General features: G+C 47.9%; 1 protein-coding gene and 1 pseudogene across 2 annotated transcripts in view; one reads left to right on the forward strand and one right to left on the reverse strand.

Annotated features, from left to right (window-relative positions):
- Nucleotides 1-697: 697 nt before the first annotated feature.
- The window catches only part of BAALC (BAALC binder of MAP3K1 and KLF4), a 50,775-nt gene continuing 28,614 nt past the window's right edge, over nt 698-22,858 (reverse strand). Inside the window, exons 2-3 of one of the 2 annotated variants that reach the window (XM_059672001.1) lie at nt 16,716-16,882; nt 698-2,985 (exon numbers count right to left, since the gene is read on the reverse strand). In XM_059672001.1, the coding sequence (XP_059527984.1) occupies nt 2,977-2,985; nt 16,716-16,882 (176 nt within the window). In that variant the 3' untranslated portion in view covers nt 698-2,976. Of the gene's footprint in view, nt 2,986-16,711; nt 16,883-22,858 lie in introns of both variants that reach the window. The other variant, XM_059672002.1, reaches the window with a different exon arrangement.
- LOC132220085 (small ribosomal subunit protein eS25-like) lies at nt 21,935-22,378 on the forward strand (annotated as a pseudogene).

Genomic DNA, 22,858 nt, shown 5'->3' on the forward strand with positions numbered 1-22,858 from the left:
GGTAGGGCAGGGCTGGGCAGCAGGAAAAGGGTGAGCATGCAGTCCTTCGCCTGTGTATCCAAGGACTGCTTGGGGCATTGGCAGAACAGGGAGGTCCCTGGTTGCCATGGTTTTCCTCACCTGTCAGTCTTAGCAGCAATTCTGAGGGGTGCAAGTCCAATCCTTCGAATCCTGTAGAAGTCTCTCTTCTTTCTGATCTTCATTAAAGGTGCCCTGTCACAGAGGGTCAGAGTCACCCCTCTTGTGGGGGGGATAAGGGAGCCTGAGCCAGACACAAACCCCCCTCCCTGCAAGAGCTCCCTAGCCCTTTCTAGTTACTGCCGCCACCCTCTTAGACTTGGGCTCAGCGTTGTGTCAGGCTCCGTGACAACCCCCCACCCTACCCCACGTGGCCGAGTCTCCCAGCCATGCCAGCCCTTCTTGCCAGGAGAGGTACCATGTTACATGGTGGGAAAAGCACTGGATTTTCAGACCAACTTCTCTCACTTGCATCTGCTCCATCACTTCCCGGTTGAGTGGACCATAAATACTTTCATTGCTGAACTTGGCGCTAACAGTTTTCTCTTTACCTACCTTTTTGGAGGAGTCATAGAGATCACTTATGTGAAAGGTCTTGGCTTAAAAGTGAAAAAAAAAATCTAAGCATCTCTACATACACATGTAAGGTCTCAGTAACGATTCTTTGTAACTGCCCACATGTTTGAAATTGATGACTTTATTGACACGAACGTTGCCATAGAAAGTGTTATGCTAATAGGGTAGTAAGAATCAGTTCCCATATCACATCCACATGAAAAAACTGCCAGACAAATTTCCAGTAACAGTCCAGAAATGGTCTTGGTGACACCGAGATTGCTCTGCAGAGGGGCGGATCATACATGGTTTACCCCCTTCTGCCCCAGCAGTGAGAAACTGTCTCTACATCAAACGGAGACACGCTCTCAAGTGGATCAATCCCATGCAACATGGAGCAGCTACGTGATGGAAAACAAGGCTGTGCAGAGAAACGAGGCTTAGCCTGTGGCTGAGAGCAGTGCCGGGTGTAGGAACACCCTCCACACACACACACACACACACAAGGCAGGTGCCCTGGGACAGTGAGCCCTTGAACTTGCAGGAGCGACGCCCACCTGTGGCAGTCAGGGCTCCTGCTCAGTAATGCCAGTGGGGACATAGGAGTCACAGGTTTTGCTTTTATTATTATTATTATTATTATTATTATTATTATTATTAAACATTTCAAAACATGAAGTTGCTGAAAAGCCCTTTCTCAAAGGATCGGAAAGTGACAGAGATTTGAGGAAACTGTCGTTTGGGGTCCGGTGGAAGTCTTGTGTGATCGGGACACGCACGCAGAGTTTAAGACGGAAACCTGTCCTGAATATACACGTGAGATCACACCACAGAGCCATTCACAACACACGGGACCTCAGTGTCTCCGTCAGTCTCTGCTTATTAAGTCCACGGTCAGGGTCAGGATAGACGATGGTGACCGGCCAGCAACCCATCTCTCAGCATCTGCCAGGTGCCTGCCTCCTGGTTGGCATTGAATGTTTAATGAATAAATACGCAATCTACTGAAGGAGAGAAGGGAGGGAGGGAGGAAGTGACACTGCCCGTTTATGTTTGAGGAATAACAGAGTTGGCAGGTGAGGAGACAGTGTCTGGACTGGGACCTGCGGATGCCGGTTGTCTGGACTGTGCTATACAAGCACGCAGCAGCCAGCTGCCTGTTCCTGCCACACATGGAGCTCACTGGTATCATTTGGTGCAACATCAGGCCTCTCTTTCCCAAGCCCTTGCTACATGACTTTGGAGGAAAACACTCCACCTAACCATTGAAAGAAATGCTAGAAATGTGTGTTCCTAGAAAAACTTTTTTCCCCCCTACATCAGCTACCTGATTTCTAACACAGTGCATGCCAATCTAATGTCAATGCGATTGCACGTCCACCAGGTACTGACATTCTAAAGCGATTCCTCTGCAGAGGCCATAGTCCTGGGGCTGCCCTCGGAGAGGGCGAGGGAAGCCCTGTGTGCAGCTGACATGGTCTGGATAATCTCCCGCCCGTGAGCAGCGCCCGCTCTTTCAGAAACAATTGCAAATGACCCGATTGAGTGAGAGAACGCTCAAGAACACAAGCCAAGGGACCTGGAAAGCTATGAAAAACGCCATGTCTGGCTGAGCCCGCGGGGGTGTCCTTGGTTGGATGCACCGACCACAATGGCTGTGACATATGGTTCAAAGGCCGATGTGGACACCAGCATGGGGGCGGGGGCACTGCAGGCGGATGGGAAATGGGTGTGACTGCCTCCCAGAGACACGCTGGGGTGTTGCTGGGCTTTGAGCTCAGGAAACAACAATAACAGGGAGTTTTCCTGGTTCTTGATTTCTCATGCATCTTGGCTTAAAGTTAGGCGAGAGCCAGCTTTCAATCACACACGGTAAGCTTGGTGGTGGCAGCATTCAAAAAGAAAGAATGAACAGGCTAGCCAGAAGCAACGCACACTCCCGTGGCCAGGAGAGCGTGGAGCTGACACGTGACTCTCCCACCCCTTCTCCGTTCTCTGCTTCAGAAACCGGCCTGTGGCTTTAGCTCAGCCCTCCCAAGCCGGACCTAAGCGCAGGCATTGCAAGGCAGCACGCTGAGCCGCTCCTTTGCAGCTTATTGGCCTATGTGAGCACTGTGCCAACACATGGACGCGAAAACCCGGGGCCCAGAATGCCCCGGGAGCTTAGGCAGCTGTCGGTTGCCGGGCCAGACAGTCTCTCCAGGCACTCAGCAGCGTTCACGTTCAGCAGGGCCACCCTCCTCTTCAAGGTTCCTTGTGGGATCCGGAATGCGATGGGCACCAAAGAAGTCCATCTGCCCGAGTGGGCACAGTTCTCTGTGATTCCTCGACGTCCTCCACCTGCCGGGTGCTGCCCTCTGTGACGTTAATGGTGACTTCTTTTGCAGGCATTCGCTTAGCATCTCATTTAGCCTGTTAAAAAGTGTAGCACAGTGGATTGAGTTACTGGGAGGGAGCCAAAGTCCTCACATTGCATTCGTCTCCCCAGAGGGGTACACACGCACACACACATGCATGCACACACGCGCGCACACAGAGGCACACACGCACACGTGCACACACACGCGCGCACACAGCGGCAGGAAGCATGACCCCCGAGAACACATGCACGTGTGCTCCTTCTCACAGGCTTCTCTGGGGATGGGGAACCTCTCACACCACAGAGCCTGGCACGGGGCGTGCTCAGTAAACCATTGCCGACTGAATGAATGAATAAGCTAAGGTCCATCACAGGGTAACGTGAAAGGTTTCACAGCTGGTTTCAGTAGAGTAGTTAAGGGTTTGAGCTTTGGAGTCAGACTTTGGCTAAAATCCCGACTATCTAGTTTCACAATGGACAAGTTTCTCCTAACATCTCTAACCTGTAGTTTCCTCACCGGTAAAACGGGGAATAATAACAGTACCTACCACAGAAGGCTATTATAAGGGTTAAATAAGAGGATGCATGTCAGGTGCTTAGGCCATGCCTGTAACTGAATAAAAATGAAAAGAGACTTAGTAAGTATAATAAGTAAAAAAATAGGGCAGCGTATCCCCTTCTAAGTGAAGATACCCCACGGATAAAACTTCAGACTTCATATTAAATACTAAAGCGTTGACTAAACTGTAAGTTCTTCAACCATATGCACTACCACACCCTCCTTCAAGAGAAAACAACTTTAACTAGTGAGGGGCAGCTGTGCCCATCCTACTCACTGTGCCCATCCCACTCACTGTACCCATCCCACAGTGCCCATCCCACTCACTGGCCATGCGCTTGGAGCAAGTGTGAGATGCGCCCTATGAGTGTCTTCATTGAGGGCGGACAGAGACGTGCCACCAATCCCAACCCAGGAAGGACCTGCTGTCCAGCTGCAGGGAATACAGCCAGCAAGCAGCCTCCGGTTGTCCCTCCAGAGTGGCCTCAGCTGCAGAGCCACCTCACCCAGGGCCTTGCCCTTCCCAAGGTGGACCAAGGAGGGGGGTGAAGGCAGGCGTACAGAAGCCTGGCTATTTGGCCCAGAGCAGGCCAGCTCCGACAGGCCGTTTATCTCCAGAGGTCCGCATGGGGTGGGGTCGGTGGGGTCGGCCGAGGCTGCCCTCAGGTCTGCACTGTGGCTCAGCTTCCCCTCTGCCCGCTCCTGCTTCCAGCCCTCCCTCCCACGGTGCTGGCAGGGAGCTTCCCAGGGAACATCCTGTCTAATATCATCTCAGAGTCTGCTTCCTGGGAAACTCAGTCAGGCTCTGCTCTGCACGAGCATCGCCTAAGGCGGGAGCATCTCCCCGTGCGGGTGTGAGTTACTGACGACAGCACATATTGTTTATGCAACATGGCCCCTGCACGCAAGGCAATTCCTTCATCTGCAGTGCTTCCAAAAAAAATGGTGGGCTGTGCACCCCTGGAGAGAAAGAAATCGCTCTGTTGTCTTTATTAACAGATGACGTGCAGGCTTCTATCCTGTCACACAGACCCTGCGCGGTAGCTGCTGGTGATGGCCCTCTCAGAGTCCCTTGACGCGGCCGGTCCATGCATTCCCCGCTGCTGTGAGTTTCGGCTGCTAACTGCTCACAGCAGCACCCTTCTTTTGAGAACTGCCTGCATCTGATTGGAGCCACTTCGCCAGAGATGCCCAAGAGGTTTCACCCTAATTCCTGGAGACAGCCCCAAGCCAGTGCCTGATTGTAGGGGACACAAAAGGCCGCCCCGTTGCCTCAAGGGGTCTACATTTCTGATGCCACTCATGCTCCGGAGGTCCCGTGGGATCAGGCGGAGGCTGCACTATAGCCGTTCCGCTGGGCTGATGTGTTTGCTGAACCTGGTCCTCGGCCCCAGCCTGCTTCCCCACTCCGTCTGGTTTCACCTGAGACTTTCCATCACTTGCAAGAGAATCCTGATCGCAGGCCCTGCTTCTAAGGAACCTGACCTAAGGTCATACTCTATAGGTGATTAAAAAAAAATTTTTTTATTGATTTATTGATTTCAGAGAGGAAGGGAGAGGGAGAGAGAGATAAAAACATCAATGATGAGAGAGAATCATTGATCAGCTGCCTCCTGGACACCCACCACTGGGGATTGAGCCTGCAACCTGGGCATGTGCCCTGACTGGGAATTGAACCGTGACCTCCTGGTTCATAGATCGACGCTCAACCACTGAGCTACACCGGCTGGGCTAGGTGATTTGAGGGATATTTAAGGATAATTTTGACTACATGCAATTTTAGCCTGATTCATTGACTGCATGAGAAAGGATTTCACTGTTTTTCCTCTTCACGCTCCCAGTGCCCAGCTCAGTCTGAGACATAGTAGGCTCTCTGTTTAACTCTGGCTGGGTACATGGATGAAGGGACGCACAAGCACCGCATTTGTCCGTGTCCCTTGCTTTAACACCCGTGGTCAGTGCTATCTAAGGATTCAGTCTACACTCAGCTCTTTCACGCCTGACCTGGCACCAGGGCCAGCAGTGCCACCTATGGATTTATTTTTCCCTAAAAGCAGAAAAGTCATGAAGTCCCACAACCAAACTTGTTTCCTAAAGAAAAGTGTGGCAATTATGAGGGTAATTCCATCTGAGTTCAGGTGTTCTCGCATAGAAGTGTTGAGGACTGGGTATGGCATAGAGACACAGAGGCCTTATTGAAATAGGCCAAGTTGACGGCTGCGTTCCCCTAAACTGGTGGGCAGTATGAGAGCTTTCCAGAATGGAAATGTAAATTTTCTGAACGGCCTAACTGCTTTCCTTCGAGTTGTTGGCAAGATTTCACAAACGGTTATTAATGATTGTACACAGAAAATGTTCTGCTCTATATTTCAGTCTGTTTTTCTAAGCTTAAATATCCAAGCAAATATTCAGTAGTTGGTTGATTCTTAATTTCCCAACCTGTTTAAGTAAAGAGCCAGAGGCTATGAAATAGTCATTCCCAGAACAGCCAGAGAATATGTGTGCTGTGAACCTAAGGTACAACGGGGCAATTTCTTAAATCTGTACATCAAAAGCCTATTCACAGGACAAGTTTTGGGGCAGACAGACCTAGATTTAGCACAAGGCTTTGCCACCCATCCCTTTGCTGTCACAAGCCCTGTTGCTCTAATCTTTGAAACTCAGTCAGTCCCCTTCCCTGAAACTGGGGAAATAATGCTCGCTTCTTAGTTTTTTCTGAGAGAATTATGCATGTCACTTAGCATTAATAGGGGGACCAACTTCTCCCGGTTTACCCAAGACTGACCTGTTTTAAACAGAAAGTCCCAGGCCCTGGTCAGGTGGCTAAGTTGGTTGGAGCATGGTCCCGTACACCAAAAGGTTTCGGGTTCGATTCCTGGTCAGGGCACATACCTAGGTTGTGGATTTGATCCCGGGTCAGAGTGTGTATTGGGAGGCAACCAATTGATGTTTCCCTCCCTCCCTCCCTTCCTCACTCCCTCCCTCCCTCTCTCCCTCCCCCCCTCCCCCCCTTTCTTTCTCTCAGAAAATCAATAAGAACATATCCTTGGGTGAGAATTAAAAATACTGAAATCCCACATTCTGGGAGCCTGCCCAGGACAGTGAATCACCCCAATGACAGCCATCAACATTAATTATACTCGCAAAAGGATGTCAGTCAAACAGACCAAATTTATGTAGAAAGCTCTAATTCTTCTGAAACTATGACTATTGCTGCTACTACTTTTTCCTCTTTTATGTGTGTGTGTGTGTGTGTGTGTGTGTGTGTGTGTGTGTGTGTTAATCTTCACCCAAGGATATTTTCCCATTGATTTTCAGAAAGAGTGGGAGGGAAGGGGAGAGACAGAGAGAGAAACATCGATGTGAGAGAGACACAACTACTACTACTTTTAAATAACATCAATAATCGCAACTCTGTAAGACATGCACTTGGATCAAGGACCAACTGGAGTTATGTCTTCCAGTGATGGGCACAGAAGGTTCCATGCCACAAGCAAACCCATTTTCAAATGATGACAGTGTATTGCTTTTAGGAAATCAAACACCTGGAATGACAATGCGTTCTCTCGGAAGCATTTTATAAAGGAGAAGCTTTCACGCCTGAGGCCGCAGGGGGAAGGTGCCCACCCCTTTAACAGCAGCTCCCCTATTCAGGGTCCATAGTCACTGCAATGTAGTTACAACCTGGACACCTCAGGTTTCAAGCCCAAACAAGAGCGAGAAAGAAGACGAGAAGGGAACTACAACACCAGATTATTGTCTCTAGAAGTTCCGAGAAGTAAGGTGCTTTGCCCTCCTATGAGAAAAAAGCAATACAGATACACGAAATAATTATACCACTTTTGTTCCTCCGGGTCTATGGCATTTTGTATATCACATATGTTTTCCCCTCTGATGTGGTTTCCAACCAGCCAAACCTTTTTATGTAACATCCCACCCTCTTGACTTAATGACAGGAAAAGAAAACGTGTCCTTATTGTAATTACTGGCTTAAAAAAATCTGATGGTTCACAACTCAATGATGACAGAAGCCTATTTGGCACCTTTAGCCTTTTCAGCCGTCTGCTAATTCAATCCTTCTTCCACTTCTAAAATTCTTATTTTGTGAGTTTCAGCACCACTGACTCTTGTTAATGGGCCACCTCCTGTTTCTCACCCAGTTTTACAGCTTTTCCATTCTTCCCTGGCCTCATTTTAATTTCTGCAGGTTTAGTCCTCTGTGAATCATTGATTTTAGGCCTCTTAATCCTGCCTCTTTAATGAAGAGTAATTCATGGGCTGAGGTTTCTCAAGGGGAACCAGATTGACTGTGATATCTTCTCTGTAGCCTCAAACCCAGATGGACTTCTTCCCTTAGGGTTTAAGTCAAGGCCCCAGCTCATTCGGGTGGAAGTGGGGATGGCCTGGCTGCTCCGGGGAGGCCTGGACTCAAGACTGGCCTAAACCTGCTCAGCCTCTTCTCACTTTCCCCCAAAATGGAAGCAGACATTCGCAGCTTAATATTAACTCTGCAAATATATCTATACCTAACATGGTATGACCCTTTTCAGTCCCTTGCAGACAACTAAGAAAAAAAAGGCTGAGATTACAATTTATCAGACACCGATTTTTCTGTATAACTAGGATTCTAATTATAAAAGCAATACATATTTATGCTAAAGGAAATTCAGAGTAGAGAAGGGCGCAGTGAAAAGCAACACTTGCTTGCCCTGGCCAGTGTGGCTCAGTTGGTTGACTGTCATCCCATGCACCAAAAGGTCGCCAGTTCGATTCCTGGTCAGGACACATGTCTAGGTTGCAAGTTTAATCCCCATTTGAGGTTTGTACAGGAGGCAACCAATCGATGTTTCTCTTTCCCTCTCCCTTCCTCTCTCTCTCAAATCAGTACAAACTTTTTTTTTTTTTTAAGTAACACTTGCTCCCGTGCTCTGGCCACCCTTGGCCTCCCCAGAGGTATTCGGTGCGTGATTTTATGGAATGTGGCTGGGTTTCCTAAGACATAGGAGCAGAGGACCATCTCATTCTCTCTCTCACACTCTGCACTTCCTGGTTTTTAACCACGGCTTGATTATTATATATTTACTATTTGCTTGCTTGCTTATTTTCTATGTCCTCATGAGATTATAAACTTCAAGAAGGTAGGCACCCAGTCTGTTGTGTTCACCACAGTATCCCCAGAGTCTAACTTAGTGCCTGTCTCAGAACAGACACCCAACAAGGAATCTGATGAAGAATGTATGTGTGAAGATAAATCTTGAGAGAGAGAGAGAGAGAGAGAGAGAGAGAGAGAGAGAGAGAGAGAATCCCTAGAAATAGAACCTGTTTACATTGCCCTGACTAAACCTCAGCTTCCCCACAGGGTTTCAGTTATGCTCCTGATTGTCCCTTGCACTGCCCCGTGGGATGACTGGGAATGGTACTGTGCCCTTTCCTGAAGAGGCAGCTGAAGTCACCCAGGCCGTACAATTTGCCCAAGGCCAATGTCAATATAGGTGGTGAGTTGAACTAAAAATGGTGGCCCCGGGTCCCACATCCAGCCTCCCACAGCTGCCAGAGCTCACCCTAAATCCTCCGCCATCTGGTTCCAGGCAGTGGGAAGGAGGAGCATGGGGTCTGGCAGCAGACAGACCTGGGTTTGTGTACTCCAACACGGCCACGTCCCAACTCCCTGTGCCATGCTGGCCGAATACCACCTTCTGAGCCTGTTTTCCCAGGTGGGGAGGGACCTGCTCACCTCTTGGAGTTCTGAGGGTGAAAGGTAACACCAAACAGAGTGTTTGGCTCAGAATAGACCCTCTGAAAAGGTCAGTTTCCTCCTCTCCTCCTTCCCGAAAGATTAACGACTGAGCCTTGTCAGCTGTAACTCAAGAGAATTCTCTTCTTTTCAGTCAAATCCCGTTAAAGAGAGACAGACGATAGCAGACGTCTGGCTGTTCCTGAATTCCATGATTTACTTGCTGCTGCTGCTGCTTCATAAATTGTATGGCATTCATGAGAGGTTGGTCAGGAAACATTTAATCTCAGCCAGTCCACCGAGGGCCAGGTTGCTAGCCTCCAGAGGCAGGGATCAGAGCGTGCCTCAGGCAAAACTCTCAGGAACTCCCCAGGCCTGGCGCAATCCCCTGCAGTGTGAGCCCCATGCAAGGCACTCACCTAGGCTAACAGCCTGGGGTGTTTCTCTCTCAGGTATCAAGTGTCCAAAGCAGGTGTTGCTTTGCAACTTGAACCTCAGATCAAACAGCAGGAAGGCAGTAGAACCTGCTTTGGGGAAGCAACTGGGTTCCCACAGAATCGTCATCCATCATGTGATGTGGTGCTGGAGCGGGATGGGTGGGAGGGGAGCCGTAGGAAACCTTTCTAATTTTAGTCAAGTATTAGGCTGGTCTCAGTCAATCAGCATGTAGTTAGTGAGCACATATGAGGCAGGAGCATAACTCGGAAGCAAGCTCAGAGGGCAAGGGAAGAATACAAAGAAGAAAGTTTCTATCCCAGGAGGTTTCTAATAGAACTAGAGGCCCAATGCACGAAAATTCGTGCAAGAGTAGCCTTCCTTCCCAGCTGCTGGCACTGGCTTTCCTCCGGCACTCGGGATGCAGGCTTCCCGCAGGCACCTGGGACCCCGGCTGGCTTCCCCCAGGCCGCCTGCAGGCACCCAGGACCCGGGCTGGCTTCCCCTTGGCCCCAGCTTAAGGAAGAACATCCGGAATGACGTCCAGAAGATGTCCAGTCTAATTAGCATATTGCCCTTTTATTATTATAGATTGGTCTTGCAAGACTTCATCTATCTAAGGAAGCAGCCAATAATATAAAGATACTCCGTGGAAATCCCTACACATATGCATACACCCCACATCCCTAGACTGCCGGGATGGAACTAGTGAGTACCCCCAAGTACCCTTCTAAAGGTCTCCCTCTCTTTGGTTTTCCCCAATAGTTTATTCTAGTCTCTCCCTCCATTTAATGTCTTGTTTTTGTTTTCCTAGGAGACACTCATATTTACTTTCCAAACTCTTCTCAGATATCTCCTATTACTGCCATCCAGGAGAAACGGGGCTGGCCCTGGCCTCCTTTCTGGGTCAGGCCTCCCTCTCTGGCCACAGCCATCTTTCCTGGATGGGCCATGCCTTGCCTGCGGTCAGACACTGCAGGCAGGGAAGGGGGGCAGGTGGAGGCAGAGGAGGATGCTTAGGTGAGAACAGTCCAGGCACTGGCTAGTCCCATTAGTGTGAGCTGGTCACGTTGCCAAGAATAATCAGGCACCTCGGATAGATGTGGTTCCTGACGGCATGAAGCTCACCGGGAGGCCAGCACATGCTCGGGGCTTCGTGTACTAGGAGCTACAGCCACATAGATTTCTACCTCAGCTGACTACTCAAGGAGGTAGTTCTGGGAGAGAAAAACAAGCCCTAAGCCTGTGGAAAGGGCACGTTTAAGATTCTGAGTGGATATTCAGAGGCTGCCAGCGTTCCCGAACAATTCATTAGCAAGAGAGAGCAAGCAGCTACAGCGCTTCCTCTCGTGCTGTTTGCTGAGCTCAGGAGAGGAGCTGGGGGAAGGAGACACCGTCACTGGTTTATCGATGCCGTGGAGTGGGAGTCCCAAGTGACCGGAGGAAGTCAAGGTGCCACAGAGAAAGAGCGAGAGCTCCCGCTGAGACAGCCAGTTCCAATTTGTGAAAGGTCGTTTTTGTCACATTCTTTTTGCCAGTTAGCACCCATGAACAGCAGGCATAAGACAGGGGCCAGAGAAAACGGACAGAGGGGAGGCGTGGCTTGTTTGATGGAACCCGAAGTGGAGAAGGGCTCTGAACATGAGATGCCCTTGTTCACAGGCGTTGGCAGCCCCTCTCACCCTTCAGAGAGCGACTGGACCTGTGGGCGATTTTATCTGTGTTAAGCAGAGTGGTTGCTATTACCTACCAGTGGCCTTTTATCTCCGTCCCAGCACCACTTATTTTATAACCCTCACCCCTCATTAACACGGCAGCTACTTCAGAGCAAGGGACATGCGTGCCTTTTCCACTCCGAGGTGGTTGGCGCTGGAACCTGGATGGTGCCTGGTACCTAGACGGTGCTCAATAAATGAACATTCGATGAATGAGCCCAAAGAGTGCTTCCGGAACTGGTGGGGAAATTTCCAGGCCTAGCAAGGACCACCTGTAACGCACAAGTGTGCTGGGAATCTGAACAGGGCGCTGCAGTAGGCACCTCCGTGCATGAGGACGCATGCTCCATGAAGGGTTCCTCTGGAGGAGGGAAGCTTTAAAAAAGTGGCGAAGGACCATCAGCCAGGTGGCCCGGTGATGTCCAGGGACAGCTGTGAAATGCTAACAGGCCATCTTGGGGGAGCAGAGGAAGACAGGAAGAGGCGAGGGGACACTGCCTGAGCCAGACGCTGAACATGCAGGAAGCTTTGGTCCAGAGGATAAGACACAAGCCAGGAAGAAACAGTACGTCCAAGGCCCTGGATGGAATAGGAAGAAAACCTATTTCCTTGGGCAGATTCCAGGTAGTTGAGAGCTGTGTTGGTGTGAGATGGCTCTGCTGAAAAGAAAGGGAAATCTGAGGTAGCCCTGTCTTGTAAACAGACACCTTAGATCAGCAGTTCTCAACCTGTGGGTCGCGACCCCTTTGGCGGTTGAACAACCCTTTCACAGGGGTCGCCTAAGACCATCCTGCATATCAGATATTTACATTACGATTCATAACAGTAGCCACATGACAGTTATGAAGTAGCAACGAAAATAATTTTATGGTTGGGTCACAACATGAGGAACTGTATTTAAAGGGCCAGAAGGTTGAGAACCACTGCCTTAGATGGAAAACCTTCTCCACACCATGTCAGGGACCCAGGACATCTGGTGGTGGGTGAGCTCGCAGCATAGGAAGACCCGCTGATGCAATTAGCAGCAATTATAACTAAAGTTATCTGCTCCCTGATCTTAGTTTGGAAATAGTTCAATGTAGCCATTGTTCATTGAATTGTGAACACAAAAGCAGCCTGGATGGCTTATCAGTATGAGCCATCTGCCCTCTGGTGCTTTGTGTGTGTGGTCCTCACTCCCCGGCAATAGTTTCCGCTGCTGCTGAGGTCCCAGGGTCTGGGTCCCAGGGTCTGGCTCCCCTTGGCCAGACTTTAATAACAACACGAGATCCCAGGGTGCGTGTGAGTGTGGACTGAGGAAGTGCTCTCCTTCGCTACCTCAGAGTCTCCATTTCCATGTGTGGACCGGAGACAACAAATCAACATTTCAGAGTCACTGTGAGGATTAAGTGAGATAATATCGCCATGTCATAGCGGCCTAAGCGATGTCTAGGAGGACTAAGCACAACAAACTGGCTTTAAATTCTTATGCTCCATAACCAGATGCATATGCTGCTGGTGAGCGTGTAAGCTGGTGTAACCACTTTGGAAAACTATTCGTTTGTGTCTATGAAAGTTGCATATATCCCCATCCTAGGAGCCAGCAACTTCACTCCACGTATATACCCCAAAGAAGTGTATGTCCACAGAAGGGCATGCACAAGAATGTTACATGGAAACAACCTCGGTGTCCTTCAACATGTGATGTGGTATATACAAGGGAATACTCCTCAGCCATAAAAAAAAAAAAAAAAAATGAAATGTTGCCATTTTCGGTAACATGGGTGGATCCTGAGAATGTCATACTAAGTGAAATAAGTCAGATGGAAAAAGACAAGAACAGTATGATTTCACTCAGACGTGGGATGTAAAACAGAAAGCAGCAATGAACAAACAAACAAATTCATAGATACAGACAACAGAATGGTGATTATAGAGGGGAAAGGGGTACGGGAAGGACGAAGAGGGTAAAGTGGGGGGGTCAAATGTATGGTGATGAAAGGATACTAGGTTTGGGGCACAATGGAGTATAGAGATGTTGTATTATGAAGTTGTACACCTGAAACTTATATAATGGTATTAACCAATGTTACCCCAATAAATTTCATTTTTAAAAGGTTTAAAATTTTAAAAATACACATATAAACAACAAAATATTAATAGCTATATTGCTTATAATAGCCCCAACTGAAAACAACCCAAATGTCCTTCCAGTAGAATGAAATATACATAATGAAAACGAGGAAATGTTGCCACTCACAACAACATGGATCATTCCCACTGACATAATATTGAGCAAAAGAAGCCAGACACCAAAGAACACCTGTTGTATAATTCCTTTTATAAAAAATCTTGAAAATAAACAAAACTGGCATACAGTGCTGGATGTCAGGAAAGTGGTTATGTTGGGGGTGGGGGGTGACTGGGGAAGGGCATAGGAGGATTTCTGGGGTAGTGATAATGTCTTCATATGGAAGATGGTTACAATTTCTATAATGTCTTATAAAAGTGCATTGAACTATGACCTGTGCATTTTTCTGTATGTAGGTTATATGTGGTAGATTGATATATTGCTCCTATCTTTCCACCAGGGACAACTCTGGTGGTGAGTATACTTCCTTGCCCTATTGCTGTAGAGCTTGTCCATGTGACGGGCTTCGGCCAACAGGAGGTTGGTTGGTAGGATGTGAGCAGAGACATAAAATGTGTTTGAACAGTTTGATTTCGCCCTCTTGGGTTTCTGCTGTCAGGGAGGAAAATATTTTCCTGATGCCCTTCCGGGTTCTTCTGGCTGGTTTAAGAATTAAGTGGACATGAGACAGTTTGACGGGAGAAAATCAAGTTCGTACCTATTGGCGTCTCACAGATATGCAACCTGAAGAAATGACCAAAGCAGGCAGCTTTTATACTTTTTTTAGACAAAGAAACGACAAATTCGTGAAGAACTGATAAGACTAAGAAACATAAGCTTGGGCGCTTAATTAGTAAAGAATGTAAGCAGCGCTGTTCACACACGCTGTTCACACAGCCCTCGCAGCCCCGAGTTTCCTTCCTATCTCGGTGATGGGGAGTCTCCCTGCCTCCCGGTGGGAAGGGCACCTTTCACACAGGAGATTTATTTCCTGCTTTCAGAGACAAAGGACAGTCAGCGTGCTCTTTTTGCACCAGCTGTTTCTTAAGTCACTTTAATTAAAAATAATCAATATGCCCAGTGGCATATTTGGGGGCAGTCTGCCCTGAGCCCCAACACAGTCCGAGTCATGAGGAGAATATACCTCAGAATGCTGCTGCTCTTTTGGCCCAATTCCCAGAACAGTACACGTGGAAAAGAAGGTTCAGAAAGACCCGGAGCCTGGAGCCTGAAGTCAGGCCTGGATCCGTCAAGTTGCAGCTGATGAGGAGGAGGAAAAGGACTGCTATTCTAAGCCAGTGGATGTTGAAGTGCTTTGTCATGCAGCATTATTATGACAATAGCTGACTAATACACATTATTCTTCAGTAAAAAAGTACTTTCCGATCTCTATGCTCCCCCCCTCCCTGTTCTAATAGTCGCCTGTTTCAATTTAAAGTTACTGGCACCCACCTCCAGCACTTACACAGCCAATTCCTGTCAGACAATTACTGGTAAATGCAGCGCATTTCCTTGTCTATAAAATGAGGATGAGGCTTACTTCACGAAATGCTCTTGGGAAGACTGAACGAACCAGTAGATCCAAAGTGCTCTGTAAATCACAGAACACAATTTTAAAGTGACGGATGACGGGACAGGAAGGGAGGTGGGAAAGCAAACATGTGCACCACGTCACGCACCAGGCAAAGCGCCTTCCTCCCTGCCACGCACATCCTGGCTCAAAGGGAAAGGGCACAAGTGTGGGGAGGAGGCTAGGTGGCAAGTGGCAGGGCCCAGGCTGGAGCTTCTGAGTGTAGTTCTGTGGGGCCCAGTCTGCCTTGGGAGACAGCAATGATGATTAGGCTTCTAGAAGGCCAGCTGATGCACAGGCAACGTAGGCACTAGGAATCCCAGGAAGGGCCACTGTGATCCTCAAATCTTCTCCCTACCCATTACCGTCTACCGTACCTGAATGGCCACCATCAGCTTTGTATAACTGGGTTATGGGCCCTGCCAGCATGGCTCAGTGGTTGAGCATCAATCTATGGACCAGGAGGTCGTGGTTTGATTCCTGGTTGGGGCACATGCTGGGGTTGTGGGCTCGATCCCCAGTGTGGAGAGTGCAGGAGGCAACAAATCAATGATTCTTTCCCTCTTCCCTCTCCCTTCCTCTCTGAAATCAATAAAAATATACTTAAAAAATAATAATTGGTTTATGGCACTGTGTGCCTAACCATCCCTGTTAATCCATCCTGCCTTTCTTATAGTGCTTCTCGATTTACAAAGAGCAGGCCCATCTGCTGTCTCATTTTGGTATTATTTCCATTGTGTGGATAAGGAACCTGAGACTCTGAGAGATTGAGTGATTCCTGCAAGGCTACTTCCTTAATGAGTGTTAGAGCTGAAGTTGAAACAGGTTTTTTGACCAAAGCTTAGCGAGGTAACGCACTGATGTCAGCACGAATTCCGTCATTAGATGACCAGTTGTGCCCTCAGAAAACAGGTGGCATTGGCCTGAGGGGACAGGACCAGTAAGTTATAACAGGAAGAGGGGAAAATGAGTTTGGAGCGTGCAGTAAGCAGTGGACTTTGAAAGGAGGTGGGAGATGGGGAAGATGAGGAAGTGGGAGGGAGACGGGGAGTGGAAGGAGGAAGAGGCTGCAGAGCCTTGGCTGGTCTCCTAAGGGCATTCATTCCCATGGGAGGAGCACTTTCCAACAAGAGCTCAGAGAGGGAAGCAAGGATCAGAAAGGATGCTAGTGAGGCCAGGAACCCTGCAGTCCTACTTCCTTTCCAACAGCAACATTCTGCGGCAAGAGTCCCCCTAGGGGCTTCGCCTAGCCCACCTGGTCCTCTCTCTCCTTCCCTATCTACTCCCCACACTGCCAACCCCTAAGACTGGCCGACTGCCTGGCCTAAGACTGGTTGCTACAGCCAGCACAGTCCTCACGATCAAGATGGTGAGACCTGACACGGGAAAGGAGATCCTTCAACAAAGTTGCCTTTAAGCAAACACACTTCCCTTAGAGTGCCAACATCAAGGACCCATTTCAGCTGATTCAACTAAACCTAGCAGCCCTCAAGGCGGGAGTTGGGGTAGGTGTTGGGTCTTGCTATTTTATTGGCAGCAATTTTCACATGGGTGAGGCAGAGAATTTCCATTAGCGAGAGGAACCTTCGCTGTTCTTTCCAAGGGCACAGTCTCTCCCTTTCTCCAGGCCCAAGTTGGTGTGTGGCTGTGACCTACCTACCTCTGTGGTCCGAAGGCCGTTGTGTTTCTGGGTCAAAGTGCCTGAGCTGAGGCTCTGAGGATTTGAGCACTGGGTTCCACAGCTCGTCTTCTTCTCTGGGTTGGATAGTCCACCTGGGGCTGTAGATCGGGGCACACCATTAGAGGACAGTCCATCTTCCAGCACACCTGGGGGAGGGAGACAGAGAATGGCATTAGTCTTGCCACAAACAATCCCCAAGAGCGTGGAAAATTTTCAGCCAAAAAGAAGAAAGGAGAGTCACCAGAAATCCCACCACGCCAAGTTACCCTTTTCGATAAGAACATGTGTGTTGTTGTTTTGTTTTACGAAGATGAGATGTTTAAAAATAATTTATAACCTGATAACTTTACTCAATACATCAATGGCATTTCCCCATGCCATTGAAATTGTCATATTACTTTTTACACGGTCTGCTGTTATGGGAATATGTCACCATTTACTTTACTAATCCCTTCTAGTTGAATATACGTTTTCAAAATAAATGTTACTGGGATGAAACTCTTCGTAGTTAAAGCTTTACTTTTAATTCATCCTTAGGATGAATTCCTAGAAGTGGATTACTGGTTCGAAGGTTATACAGTTTTTTACATAATTCCATCTCAAGGTGTTGGACTAGGTCCCTCCCATAACAAATGCCAAGAAATGATAGAATAAGTGTAAGTAAACAGCCTCACTGAAACACAAGAGGAGGACTACAGTGAGGAATTCATGGCTAAAGAACAGCATATAGCACGAGGGAGAGTACGAAAGGGAGACCGGAAGTGGGCAGGGGCTGTGCAATAGGGAGTCCAGGAGTAGCCAGGTGTGTTGGCCACTCTACTCCTCCACCAGCTGAGGCCAGTCAGCAAGGATGGAGCAGTCTCTGTGATATAATAAGAAATATGTATTTGGTCTTCATCCCTAGTTCTTGGCACAGAACACCTAAAACCCTTATAAGTGATGGAATGATAGAGCATCTTTTGTTATGACCTTGGTCTTGGCTCCTGGCTCCTAATACCCTTGGAACTTTGGGAGTAAAAGGCAAATTTGTTCTAATGAGGCAACACATGCCCCCATTCCCACAGCTTCAGGATGAGGGCTGGTTGCCAGAAAGGCTTAACCTTGATCAGAAGCTTGGAACTTTCAGTCTCACCTCCCACCTCTTGGGAGGGGAGAGGAGCTAGAGATTGAGTTAATAATTGATCACACCTAATGATCAAACCTCCATGAAACCTCCTAAATGATGATGTGCACGGAGCTTTAAGGTTGGTGAAAGCACCCCATGTGCCAGGAGGGTGGCGCACCTCAACCCCAGGGGGACAGACGCTCCTGCATTTGGGACTCTTCTGGGCCTCGCCCTAAGTACCTCTTCATCTGGCTTTTCATCTGTGCCCTTCACATTGTCCTCTACCCTAAGTGTACGCAAAGTGTCCCTGGGTTCTGTGAGTCACTCCAGCAAATTATCTGGCTTGAGTAAGTATTTCTCAGAACAGAAGAACAATGTGAAACTGAAATAGCCTCCCAAGTGCTTGGCGGGATAAATAAAAAGAAAACTAACCTAGATGGACCTCAGTGAAATTTCAGAACGTCATTGAGAACAAGAAAGGCTTCAGAAGAGGACAAAAGTCAAGAATGAGGTTGACATCAGAGTTTGCATCAGCAACCAATGGATGTAAGACTGAAACACTGTGTTCAAGATTTCAAAGGATATGCACATGTTAAGGTCTTTTGCAATGTATTCTTACGTTTATCCCTATAAATCTCCAATTACCCCATTGCCCTTTTGCTAACAGTATATGAAATGCAATAGTACCCAACCCCTCACAAACACTGAATATTTCCTTTTTTGTTTCCCATCTTTGTCAGGTTAAGAGGCAAAATAAAGTATCTCATTGCTTGGATTTACACTTCTTGACTTACTAGAGATATTACATTATTTGTATGCCTATTAGCTAATTAGGTGTTTGTTTGTTTTAAATTGTCAAATCATTTGCCTAGCGTTCCTTTGGGGCGTTTGCCTGGGTTTGTTTGCTTTTCATCACACTTAAGGAAAGCAAACAAAATCCTTTCCCAGAGTGGTGAGGCGGGCATCGGAAGCACAGTGTGTCTATACTGAGGGAGGGTGGGAGGGGTGGCTGACGAAGCAGAGTTGATGAGGCTCCAATCCCAACACTGAGGAAGCAGAGAGCCAAAAGTCACATGTCACCAGTGAGTCCATGTGTTACCCACCTACTCTGCAAATTGCTAAGAGGCTCTCAACTGTGGCCATGGAGAAAAATCAGAATTTAAAACATTGAAAGTCACAGCAGAAAATGCCTGGCCCAGAGTTTCCTGACTGGCCGGCCGTAACACACGGGAACACGGTAAATGGGTTCCAGATGTACAGAGAAGTGGGCTCCTTCAGCGGAGCTTACCCCAAATCTTTGCACCCCTTCCTCCACCAGCCAGCAGCCTGAACCCCTTTTTTTCCCATCTCCCCTCCATCTGGCGCCAACAGGGCCTCAAATGCCTGCGTATGGACAGCCCAGCACATACATTCAACCTTTATCTTCGCTGCTCCCTCAAACAGCTGGCCCTTGGCCCAGGGTGTGCAAACCCAGAGGATGGATCAGGAGAAGAGGCCCATGAAGAACCTGGGAACAGGCATGTTGTGATTTGGACTGGAGATTCCAGGGCCCGGGACCCACGTAAGAAGAGTCTAGAACAGAGCTTCTCAGTGTGGCCTGGGCAATAGCTGGGGAGAAAAACTGACTAATGGACTTATACAGTCTAGAAGGACAACTGCAGTCAGTACTAGCCTGTCAGTCCCCCGAGGCCATGGACCCTGACCAGGAGGGCTCCAGTTCCTGAGATGAATCACCAGCCTGTCCTATCCGCACTTGGCCGTGGGGGTTGGTGGTGGAAATGGCATCCCCTCGTACCCAGCAGCATGGGAGAAAGCCGCCTGCAGAGAGCAACAGCTGGGACAGAAAGGACAGCAAGAAGGAGCAAGCAGAGTCCTGTCTGTCCTTGGGGAAATCAGGCCCGAAGTCTTTTCTCCCCAAAAAGACACCCAGGAGGCAAGAAACAAGCTGATGAACTGGGAGGCAGCCAAAAGGAAAGGTCAAAATCTCACCTTTCTGTTCCCTGCAGACACCCTTAGGACCTCTCTGTGTTCTCCGAGGGCTCACCTTCTCTATCCCCCTTTGATCAGATTAGCGGCACCTTTCTTTCTTGAAGTTTCCACCTCTGCTGTTTTATTTCTTGAAATTTAAAAATTGCCCAAACCAACCAATCCATCCTCTAGCCTCCATCTACGAGAGCCTATCCTGTGCCTAGCACACTGTGTGCCATTAGAGGATACAAAACACGTACCCAAATCCCCTCTGCTTCTGTAATTTAATTGGGAACTTAACAGGTTATGTAAGACTGACTGAAAAATAGAGCCGTGCAAACTTCCAATAACAAGATATCATTTCTTACCCATCAGAATGGCAAAAGTTAAGAAGTCTGCTAATATTACATGTTGAAAGGGTGTGGGCTAATGGGTCCTCTCATATATTGCTGGTGGGAGTACAAAGAGAACTATCTATCTTGGAGGACAACTGGCAGAATCTATCCGAGCTGCAAATGTGCACACCTTGATGCCCTGGCAATTCTAATCCTCCGTGCCTCCCATAGAAAACCTCCCTCCACTGCAGAGCCTGTGGGGGGCGCTCTCTAGGCCACTGTTCTAGTAAAGAGTGGAATCGATGTAGCCATTCGTCAGTTGGATAATTAAATAAGCTTGGTTTCCCTATATTATGGAATTCTACTGTCGGAGCCCGGAGCAGGCTACCCCAAAAGATCTCACAGTGCGATATGGATGACTTTGATTTAAAGTTACTTGACAAGCAGCCAGTGCCAGAGGGCAGGCCGGCCTCCCTTGTCTCCTTGGGGAAGGTGCCCTCCCTGCTCCAGGGGGGACTAAGAGAGACACCCTTTGGTGAAGGCCTGGGGTGCATGGTTGGGGGCAGGCTAGAAGGGGTCAATGAGGGGTAAAGGGACATATGCAATACTTTCAACAATGAAGATTTAATAAAAATGAAAAAAAGACACCCTTATTGCTAGCGTGAAGGAATCCAGGGCCAAAAAAGCTTACATAAACAAACCTTGTTACTCCTTTACTAACTTACTACCCGAGCCCAAAGTGTGTTGAGATTCCTCACTAAGGAGCACCCAAACCTAAGTGTCTTTGCCCTATCAACGCATCACAAATGTATTGTTTCTTTGTCTACGTAAAAAGGGTAACTAGTCAACTTGTTCATTTCTCTGAGCCTAATTTATGATCTCCTGTGGGCATGTATTAAATTATACATTTTTTTCTGTTAATCTGGCCTTGTGTAAATATATATATATATTTTATTGATTTTTTTACAGTGGGAAGGGAGGGGGATAGAGAGTTAGAAACATCGATGAGCGAGAAACATCGATCAGCTGCCTCCTACACACCCCCCTACTGGGGATGTGCCCGCAACCAAGGTACATGCCCCTGACCGGAATCGAACCTGGGACCCTTCAGTCCGCAGGCCAAGGCTCTATCCACTGAGCCAAACCGGTTAGGGCATGAATTTTATTATTAGTCCAGCTAGAAGAACTCAAGAAGGGTAGAGGGGCGACTTCCCCCTGCCCAACACTATACAACAACCTAAAAGTATAAAGTAGATTTATACAGATAGACATCTAATGAATAATAATCAGAAAAAAAAAAGCAAGCAAGATGGTAAAAAAAACTTTCATATGGGGAAAAAACTATTATATACCATGTTATCATATTTATATATTTTACACAGAGATATACACACACACACACACACACACACATGTGTGTGTGTGTGTGTGTGTGTGTGATAACAATATTTGTCTTTAAGGAAAAGACAGGGGACCAAAGTCAGAGGGGGGGAGGGGTTCATGGGGCCGTGTCTGTAACATTTCTACTTTTTAAATATATTATTTGTGAAATAAAAGTGATTTTTTAAAAAATAGAGCTATGTCATATTCTGCTTTTTCTTTTTAGTAAAGGCTTTGTACCCACTCAGAGTATTTGCCTATGTAATTTTTAGTTATTAGGTTACCGTTAATCATCAATTATGCTATCAAAAATAGTAATAAAATATAAAGATACAAGAACAACACCCAAGAATCCATACCTTGCTATTCGCCTAATTTACAAAGACAGTTCCATCACTTAACATGAAGAGATGAGCTCTTGGTCCGACATCTTGGCGAGGCAGCCGTGGAGGCCCTGCTCCCCGAGGCTGGCTGTGCCGCCCCAGGACAACTCGAAGGAGAAAGATGCTGGAAAGTCAGCCAAGAAAGACAAAGACCCAGTGGACAAGTCCAGGGACAAGGCCAAAAAGAAGAAGAGGTCCCAAGGCAAAGTCCGGGACAAGCTCACTAACCTAGTCTTGTTTGACAAAGCAACATGTGACAAACTCTGTTCCCAACTATAAGCTCATAACCCAGCTGTTGTCTCTGAGAGACTGAAGATCTGCGGATCCTCAGTAAAGGTCCTGTTGGCCAGGGCAGCCCTAGGAGCTCCTTAGGAAAACACTTACTCAACTAGTTTCAAAGCATAGAGCTCAAGTAATTTATACCAGAAACACCAAAGGTCGGCATGCCCAGCTGTTGGAGAAGATGCATGAACAATGGGTCCCACCAGCTGTACAGTTTGAAAAATACAACTTTATTAAACCAATCAATCAATAAAACAAAGAGATGAGATGTCTGACCATCTGTGTGGCAGCTGGTAATGTTCACTGAGATACCCTAATAGCTAATGTGGATGGGAGAGAAGGTAGTTGTTCATAAGAACCTGGGGGTTGCCGGTGGGACTGAAACCAGCCATGGTTAGTCCTCACGAAGGAGGGGACTCTTGAACAGTGCTGGAAAGGAAAGCCTGGGGCTTGCGGCATGAGGCTGATAGAAGAAATGAAATGAAATTCACATTCGTGGGCTCCTGCTGAGGGCCAACCCCAAGCTCAGAGCCAAGGATGCAAAGAAAGGCTCCTGAAACAACTGGTAGCGAAGAGCATGGAGTAGAATTTGATTCCCACCTCCTCTTCATTGTCCCACCAACCTTGTAGGTAAGTGCTACCGTCCTCCTCCTGCCCCCCCTTTTTTTC

The sequence above is a fragment of the Myotis daubentonii genome, chromosome 17, assembly GCF_963259705.1.
Source record: "Myotis daubentonii chromosome 17, mMyoDau2.1, whole genome shotgun sequence".
NCBI lineage: Eukaryota > Metazoa > Chordata > Mammalia > Chiroptera > Vespertilionidae > Myotis > Myotis daubentonii.